Source organism: Tarenaya hassleriana, unplaced genomic scaffold (assembly GCF_000463585.1).
Source record: "Tarenaya hassleriana unplaced genomic scaffold, ASM46358v1 Cleome3, whole genome shotgun sequence".
Classification (NCBI taxonomy): domain Eukaryota; kingdom Viridiplantae; phylum Streptophyta; class Magnoliopsida; order Brassicales; family Cleomaceae; genus Tarenaya; species Tarenaya hassleriana.
Window position 1 is genome coordinate 6,391,067 of NW_010966177.1, and position 8,780 is coordinate 6,399,846.

Genomic DNA, 8,780 nt, shown 5'->3' on the forward strand with positions numbered 1-8,780 from the left:
ATTTCAGAATCTGACATTGAACACGAAACTATTATACATTTCAATGATGTTTTGATGTTTTCTGGTAACACATAATAATAATAATAATAATAACAATAAAGATTTTTTTGGCACACAAGGATCATTCAAAATACAATTTTTATCAAAGTGTGCCAGCCACAATGTTTTCTGCAGAGTTCTGGGGAATTTTCAACAACACCCACCCGTCTGGCTGACCGTACCGTCTCTTCCTCCTCCGGCCTGACCTTGTGGACGTCCATACCCGACCTTGATGCCCGAAGACTGCAACATTACAGACCAAACAATTCAATTCACCATTAACAGATATCACACTCCAATCCAAACCAGAAAGCCAAATAAGATTGGAACTAACTAATGTGGATTCCTATATGTTGTTGCACAAGGTTTGTTGAATCATTTCTCGAGCTTCGAATATGTTCAACCAAAAAAGATTCACTTAGATTTAGGGTATTATAAATAAAGCATCGGCCCTAGAATTAGATGCCCCTAGCCCGGATTGGAGCAAAGAAACCTAAAGATACCATACCATGATAAATTGAAAAGCGAATAGGCTTACGAAGATAAGGACATGGAAGGGAAAGATGGTATATCGAATTCAAGAGTGGGGGTTTAGTTATTTATAACCATACCTCATTGGATACATCAAAGACACCATCTTGAATATTCTGAAGTACCTTGGCAGCAGTCTTTATGAAGGCCTGTAGATATGTGGAATCAAATCTCTCCATACATCAGAGGAAAAGAAAACAATTTGAAATGTAAATCTGCAAGGTCAAACAAGAAAAAAGGATGGTAAGTAAGAAGTAGTAGTAATCAGGATAGACGATCACCTCCTCGACGCTTTGAGCTGTTCTTGCAGATGCTTCCAAGAACAGCAGCCCGTGTTCTTTGGCAAACTGTTCGCCTTCCTCTTTGCTCACAGCCCTCTTATGGGCGAGATCACATTTGTTCCCAACCAGCATGATACTCATGTTAGGATTCGCATGCTGACGTGCATCCTCCAACCAGCTAGCAAGATGGTTAAACGTTTCTCTCCTGCAGAAGAATTTTGATTTTGAGTTCCAACGATTAAATTTCCAATCAGTTGTTAAAATACCTCTTCAAATCATTCATTAGGCATAACCAAAATCCTTTAAGTATTGATCAATAGAGAGACTTCCACAATCTTTGTTAAAAAAATATACAAAAAAAAAAAGAAAAGAATCCATACAAGTGAAAAGAGCCAAAAATATTTTGAAACACAAATTCCGAAGAAAAAATCGAATGCTTAGACTACAGACAATGTCGTTGTGTCAGGACTGCCAGGTAAAGACATTTGATCAGATAACGAGTACTTTCCTGGTAAACAGGCGAACATGACCTATATATATTATTACACTCAAAATAACCCAGTCAAAGATCTCGCCATTTCATATTCATGCTGAAAATTCAGATTCCAAGTAGAATGGCAGAACATCCAACCAGCAAAACCCAAAAATATATTCAATTCTAAAGAAAGCCAAGAACCGAAACGCGCTCAGATAAGAAGATACTTTCATGGGACATCCTGGAAATTCAATAAAATCGGTTGAAAATATGGGTTTAGACTTTAGAGTAGACAAAATTCTCATGAAAGCATAAAATAATAACTTATATCAGTATCAGTTCCTTAATCATTTGAGCACGAGCACCAGGATACAACAGTAATGGAAGAACACTTGTAGTACTGACCTGGTTATGTCGTAAACCAGCAAGGCTCCAGCTGCTCCTCTGTAGTATGATCTTGTGATGGATCTAAAAGACTCTTGTCCAGCCTAAACCACATGAAATTCGTTGGATGAGTACCACAAAATCGAGCTGACACCCCGATATTGTCCAGCCCAATACATCAAGAAGCAAGAAACTCTTTTTACAAGTATCATATTATACCATGTACCAAATCAGGAATATTGACAAGATGATCATTAATGAAAAGGGATAAAGAAAAAGAAACCAAAAGAAACTGCACACAAGAAAATTACGCAAATCAAACCAACAACACCAGAAAGATACATCTATTGAAAATGATGCAAACAATTGATAAAACTTTTATCAGGAGATATAAACACATTGTCCTGGAACAAGGCATTTTGTTGATTGTTAATAATTACAGCTAACTCCTCGAGTGAATTACAGAATTTCGAGCATAATTAGCAAAAACAATCACAGTATAATCACTCCTAATCGGCAATTAATTAACCCAATAGTTTAGCAAACTTCTGATTATGACCCGTACGGTTCCTAATCTTATCTGCTCAGTACAGTACGATAACCATCCACAAGTATGGACTCTAAGTATAAGATTATCGGCTAATATGATAAAACCTCAGAAACATAATCAGATACTGAGAAGACAACGATGAAGGCGAGAGAAATTAAACACTTACGGTGTCCCAAATCTGAAGCTTGATGGGTCGGCCATCGACGGTGACCATGCGGGCTCCGAACTCGACACCAATGGTGAGATCGTGGACAGGTTGGAACCTCTTGTCAGTGAATTGCAGAAGCAGGCACGATTTCCCAACACCTGCGAAGCAAACCCATGAAAAATTCGCACCCCCAGGAACATCGGGATTTCGAAATTCGAAAAGAGAAGCAGCGAGAGGGATGATGAGGAATCAAATAGGTCGTCGTCACCTGTGTCTCCGATGATTATGTACTTGAAAAGGTAATCGTACGACATGGCTGGTTTATCCGCGAGAAGCTCGATGAAATTTCTTCGAGAGAGAATGTGGGAGAAGACGATGAACAGAGGAAGAAGAAGAAACGGTGGCGTGCGAGCAGTGACGCGTCACGCGCTTTGGGGCTGGCTTTGTTGTTGTCGAGGTTTCCCGATGGCGAAGCCATCTTTAGCCGATTTGTCAATCAAAGGGATTTAGTTTTTTATTTTTATTTTTTAAAGCGAAATTTTCAATTTAGCAAAAGAAAAATGAAATATATTTACATTACCGATCAATATTGTAAAAAAAAAACGGATAATCTGTGCATAATTTAAAATGGAGAAGAAAATATAATCTATATTTAAGAAAATTAAAAAAAAAAGGAATATATGAAAGGAGAAAAAGAATAATATTTTGATTTTTTATTGAGAGAAATTCGATTAATCTAAAAGAAATTTTTTAAAAAAAAAAGCTATTGCTGAAAACATGAGAGAGAATGGACAAAAGGGTAGTTATTTGTTAAAACAACAAGCTTCAGGGAAGAAGAAAGGAACAAGCTTTTCATCTCCATGGCTGCTGAAACGATAAAGCTTCAGGGAAGGATAAAGCTCTTATATCCAAGGCTGCTACAACGACAAAGCTTCGGGGAAGAAGAAAGGAACATCTCCATGGCTGCTAAAGCGACAAAGCTTCGGAGAAGAAGAAAGGAACAAGCTTTTTTTTGTCCATGGGCTGCTAAAACGACAGGCTTCAGGAAATATGAGTTCAGACCCAAGTTCCTCTTCGACATCATCAGCTCGAATCTTAAGTCAGTTCGAGCTCTCATGCCTCTCTGCTGTTCTTCTTCCCTTCCCCAACAAGAACATACCAAAAACGAGTTTTTTTCTCTACTTCTTAAGAGCTTGTGGCGTCTGGTAGAAAAATTCAGGCCACGACTATGGCGATCGAGAACGAAGAAACTCAGAGAAGAAGGGTTCCTTTCCTTTTCGTTGATTCTTCATCCGAAGAAATTTTCAGACCAAACAAAGCGAAAGCCATGAAAGAAAGAAAGCTACTTGGCCTGTAACTTAACGAACAATCTTACCAGTGGTTCAGGAGGGGACATACCCATGGATCTTTCTTGAGTTAACAAAAAAAAAAAGACAGGAAAGAATCTAGAGCTATCTACTTTGGCTATGTCGTGAAAAAGGATACATTTTCCATCGTACAACAAACCAAACTGTACCTATAAAAAGCCAGATTTCGGATCCGGCGTTCTAGCCAGTAGTGCTGCTGGTCTCTGTCGGGGCTAAGGTTCTTGAAGGTATATGAACACCGCCTCCTCTCAATGACAGAGAAGGGCCTTTCACCGAGCTGCCTCTGCTCACAAGATTCGAGTCCAGGAACACAACCGCCACCGTGATGTCATCGTGGAAATGGCGACGCACTCCTCGCTCTATCTTCTTCAGGTCCGAATATCTCATCTCCCTCTTCTTTGCCGCTTCGTGTAACGCTGTCTTCACAAGCCTCCGAGCAATTCCCTGATGGAATCAGATGACAGAGATTCGAGGAAAAAGGGAGAGAGTTTAAAGAAGGACCCATCAAAAGATGCTTTTAGGCGTTTAACACCACAGAGATGTTAAATGGTAGAGATACAGCTAAAGATCCAAACTTTTATGAGTAAGGGAGAAGATTCAGATATTTGGTGTGAGCATTGTATCAATCCCCATGCATCTGGGTTGCGGGGATTCAATTTCTAAGATGAAATGGGATGATTTTACTCATTTTTTTAACTTCTTCCCTACCAAAAAGTCACACTTTCTTCAAGAACGAAGATTGCAGTGAGACGACATAAAATATCTTACGTTGCGAGGATGATTCTGAACGATATCCACAGCTTCTTGGTTGCTAAGGTGCTCCCAGAGGCCATCTGAAGCAAATATAACAAACTGATCCTGAGGCTGGATTTCGTGAACAGAGATAGACGGCTCAGAGCTCAGTATCTGTCTCTTAAATGGCTCCCGGAGGCGAAACTTTGCATAGAGTGGCTCCCTGTTAAACTCTGCCTTTTTTAGATACACATCTCCAATAGATCTTGACACCTGAAGATTTTTCAGAAACAGGAAGTTGCCCCATTATCAGATTTCTTTGCAGATCATGTCATAACATGCAGGCAAGATTCACATAAACCCAGCTTCTGTCATTTGAGAAAACATGAGGATCAAATAGTAAGACAAAGTCCGAGTTTTCAGCTTGTCGTCTCCAAATACGTAAGAAAAAAATCGAGTATACAGAGATAGTTTAACTCAAATAAATACTATCAGAAACAAGCATATATGTCCAAACATAACATACATACATTTTCTCCCTAATTTATCTGTGTAAGAGATACCTTACCTGTATCAATCCCTTCACTCGCCACACATTATGCTTTAAAACCACAATATGTGAGTCATCAGGATGCAAAGAATGCATCTCCTGCCTCACAGATTCTAAGGCCACATTATGCTCAGACGAAAGTTGGATGGCAATAATCTCTCCGGTAGCCTTCATAAGCCTCCCGAGGACAGCACGGGAATCTCCGACATTGGCAACGTACAAGGTTCCATTGCACACAACACCGACAAGACAGCAAGACCCAACAGCTGCAATCTGTGGATTCACCGGCCACAGCTTCGTAACTACAGATAAGAACCCTTCTTCTGTTGCTTGATATGCTTTCTTTATCACATCTACAGTCATGGATTGTTGTTCTGTTGCAAACCCTGAAAAACAATTTCATAAAGCAGGATTAAACACAGAAAAAAATACCCTTTTTGCCCAAGAAATCGACAAAGATTAGGATAACTTATATTGGATAGAACCTAACCAATTCCAACATGCTTTCTCAAACTTAAGATTCCAGAGACATTCTCCTTGTTCAGGAGAGGCAACCAGATTCTTACTCTTTAGATGGCGGAAAAGATGATCATTGATGTAACGGGAAGTCTCAGGCCCTCCATGGCCATCGTATACTCCGACAAAGGTACCGTAAGGACCAGAATCAAGGAGACTCAAAGGACCAGACTCGATCTGGCTCTGGTCCTCCAGCAGATTATTAGCCTGAATCACAGCCATGGAGAAATCACCAGCCAGATGCTGACCAATATCTTTGTACCATAGAAGCCCGTCTTGACGTCCTGCAGTGTCTGAACCCGAATGAGCCGAATAGGGTCTCCAACATGACCTCAGGAAGTTCATTAACTTTGATAACATCCCTCATTTCAGCAAAGGCCAACCTCTCCTAGTGTGATTCATTCAAGTACCACCTGGCCAGACTCTGCATCTTCAATTGCCTGTATAAACCTCTCTCAAAGCCCCTCACTGTTCAGCAGAGCAAATCAACTTATGATCAAGAAAAAATGAACGAGACAAGCAAATTAAATCGAAACTGAGGCTTAGGAAATAATCCGGACACAGATCCTGCGAACAGCAACTGATCCAAAACGTTTGACCAATGCGATTATGCATAAATACCAAATTCTTGAGCTCAGAGTCGTCTCCGTAATTGACGCGTTGAGTTTCAAACCCAGATCATAGCCAATGACCCAGTAACGCCAAAGATTTCGAGGAGAAAAAATCGACCCACGAATCAAAATCTGGATAAAATTCGAAGCAATCCACGTCATCAACAGTTCCAGACCGCAAAAAAAGAGGACTTTCAGCCATAGCCATGAAAGCTACATGGGTTTTCGCATTTCTGAGTCACCAAAAAGCCAAAATTTTGACTAAAACCCCGAATTCCAGCGACCGAAGGAAACGAAAAGGAATGAATGAACCCTCATCTAAACGCCAAGGAAGAAAGAGAATTCGGACCAAGGAAAAGGGAGGACAAGAGACAAGACAAAGGGAACTCACTGTACAATTGCGCTCGCAATAAGTTCGGCACCGTCTTTGTATCTTTAATGAAACAGAGAAAGCGTCAGATCTAGGGATCTTTCGGATCAGAAACAGATACACAACGAGTTTCTCCACTTTTGCTTAAAGATTGACTACTCTCTCTCTCTCTTTCTCTCTGCCCACTTCTCCCTCTGATTGAAGGAAGAGAAATGAGAGGAAAAACAGGATAGATGGACGAGATCATCGGAAACCCATTTTTTTGTTGGGTCGAAAACAAAAAAAAAAAAGTTACCTTTTTTCCGATCTGTAGTGTGATTTGACGGGAGGGTAGGGGAAAAAACGCAGACTTTTTTCTTTCCCTGTGTTTTTTCTTTATCTACAACAAGTAAACTGTCTTATTAATGAAGATCTGATCAAATAGAAAACAAAAACACACAAAAAAAGGAAAGATCAACGATGAACAATGGCTGAGAGCCAGCAACGCAATGGGCTCCATACGTATATCAGTGTATATATAGTTTATATACATACGTATCCGGTGTATATATGACGTGTCAGCGCATGTATAAAACACAAAATAATCAAAAGTCACAGATATTTAAAATAATTTTTTCCAGAAAAAAAAATCTACTTTGCTTTTGTATGATTAATGTATTATTTGACCAATGGTTAATACTTGCATGGAAATTAACGCAGTAATTGGAAATGGTAAGATAACATCTGTCTTAAATAAAGTGGTTTACATTAATAAATTTTATGAATTGGAACGTAAATGATTTATAATTAAGAAGAAACAAAAATTGATTTAGTGATTTAAAAAATGTGTAGAAAATGGGAGGAGATGAGGTGTCAGAAGAAGAAAGGAGCAACGCGTGCACATGCGTTATGGAACAAGTGGCCAACACCATGTGGACTTAACCCTTACCAAAATTCCTTTTGCCTAATATATTTTTCATATAACTTGAATTTATTAAATTCCGAACATTGAAATTTTATTGTGATTTTTAAATTAATAGAGAATATAAATAAAAATCGAATCGATAAAATTATCAGATTTTAATTAATAATTTCTCTTGAATGAAATTCTATTAAATCACTAAAAAAACAAATAAGTCAAAACAGGTTATATTATATACAAAATGAAACCCGTTGAGCCAATTCATTTGACTAATCACATTCGTATTGTATCTATGATATTAAGATCATGCAATTATTATTATTATTATTATTATTATTATTATTATTATCATTATTATGTTTTTTTGTCTTTCAGTATTTTTTTCCATTGTAAAAGTAAGCATTAGCATTTGGATCGTACATAAGTAGGCCCAGTTGTCATGGGCCCAAATATCCAAAATCGGCTCACAAACAAAGTTCAAGCCGGGGGTTGTTGGAACATGTTTAAGACTTTATGGCTCAAATCGAAAATATTTTACAATTTCGGAGTAAATATGTAACATCTAAAAATGTTATTTTCCAAACATGAGACATTATTTTCTCGTATCAGCCGACGAATACTTTTCAGATTTTCCAAATATCCCCGCGTGTTCCGATAAAAAGCGAATACATTACAATATTAATATCACTAATATCATACACATTTATATATATATATATATAGTTGGAAATTTCAAATCGAATATCGGTCTGATTGAAACAACAACAACGTTTTAATTCCAAATTGGATAAAAAAAAATTGTATCAGAATAAATAAATTTTTTGTTTAAAAGATTCGGATTTTGTTTAACTAAATTTTTTCTTCTAGCATGTTATGAAATTCAACAGTTATATATATATATATGAAAGTAAAGTTTTTTTTTTGATGATCTGAAAATTTATCGAGTTTTAAAATTCGAGTGAATATAATACTTGAACCTGAATCGAGAAAGATTTTAATCTATTACTTACCAGTTAAGACGACAAAAATTATTTCATGGGATATATATATATATATATATATATATATATATGAAATCTATGGACCATTTCTTCAATTTATTTGCCTTGAATTTAACCCATATTGGTTCAAAACCCAGAAGAACTTTCATTCTATAGAGCAGAAGAGATATTCTACGTGGCACGTGCAATCCACGTGCCGGTATCTTTGTGGTGTTTTGTCTCATCCACTTGACAGTGACCGTTCGATGTTTGCCACGTGTCACGATCCCGTTAGCTGAGCTGGGCCGACACTGTAATTTGGACGTCAAGCCTCTCATTTTCATC

General features: G+C 37.9%; 2 protein-coding genes across 6 annotated transcripts; both read right to left on the reverse strand.

Annotated features, from left to right (window-relative positions):
• Window positions 1-11: 11 nt before the first annotated feature.
• Window positions 12-2,892, reverse strand: LOC104819735 (ras-related protein RABB1b). Its single transcript, XM_010549945.1, has 6 exons — window positions 2,677-2,892; window positions 2,427-2,566; window positions 1,732-1,814; window positions 852-1,056; window positions 651-719; window positions 12-282 (listed from the first exon to the last, which is right to left on the reverse strand). Exons 1-6 carry the CDS (start codon window positions 2,720-2,722, stop codon window positions 190-192), a joined length of 636 nt encoding a protein of 211 aa, XP_010548247.1. The 5' UTR covers window positions 2,723-2,892; the 3' UTR covers window positions 12-189.
• An 844-nt stretch (window positions 2,893-3,736) lies between these two features.
• LOC104819736 (probable protein phosphatase 2C 46) lies at window positions 3,737-7,029 on the reverse strand. Of its 5 annotated transcripts, none has more exons than XM_010549948.2 (6): window positions 6,850-7,029; window positions 6,576-6,748; window positions 5,624-6,041; window positions 5,076-5,443; window positions 4,544-4,780; window positions 3,737-4,219 (listed from the first exon to the last, which is right to left on the reverse strand). In XM_010549948.2, the coding sequence occupies exons 3-6, from the start codon at window positions 5,931-5,933 to the stop codon at window positions 3,956-3,958; spliced, it is 1,179 nt and encodes a 392-aa protein (XP_010548250.1). In that variant the 5' UTR covers window positions 5,934-6,041; window positions 6,576-6,748; window positions 6,850-7,029; the 3' UTR covers window positions 3,737-3,955. The 5 variants fall into 5 exon arrangements, with proteins under 5 accessions (XP_010548250.1, XP_010548249.1, XP_010548252.1 ...); XM_010549947.2 differs by lacking the exon at window positions 6,850-7,029 and adding an exon at window positions 6,195-6,316 and having other exon boundaries at window positions 6,576-6,824; XM_010549950.2 differs by lacking the exon at window positions 6,576-6,748 and having other exon boundaries at window positions 6,850-7,027.
• Between the last annotated feature and the right edge of the window lie 1,751 nt (window positions 7,030-8,780).

What these genes read in the sequence shown, in the direction of transcription:
- LOC104819735 (XM_010549945.1), bottom strand. Translation starts at nt 2,722, where the DNA reads ATGTCGTACGATTACCTTTTCAAGTACATAATCATCGGAGACACAG. An exon ending in CATAATCATCGGAGACACAG is followed by an intron (nt 2,567 to 2,676) that starts GTGACGACGACC and finishes TTTGCTTCGCAG; the next exon opens with GTGTTGGGAAATCGTGCCTG. An exon ending in AGCTTCAGATTTGGGACACC is followed by an intron (nt 1,815 to 2,426) that starts GTAAGTGTTTAA and finishes CATGTGGTTTAG; the next exon opens with GCTGGACAAGAGTCTTTTAG.
- LOC104819736 (XM_010549948.2), bottom strand. Translation starts at nt 5,933, where the DNA reads ATGTTATCAAAGTTAATGAACTTCCTGAGGTCATGTTGGAGACCCTAT. An exon ending in TCTTTTCCGCCATCTAAAGA is followed by an intron (nt 5,444 to 5,623) that starts GTAAGAATCTGG and finishes ATTGTTTTTCAG; the next exon opens with GGTTTGCAACAGAACAACAA. An exon ending in GAGTGAAGGGATTGATACAG is followed by an intron (nt 4,781 to 5,075) that starts GTAAGGTATCTC and finishes AAAAATCTTCAG; the next exon opens with GTGTCAAGATCTATTGGAGA.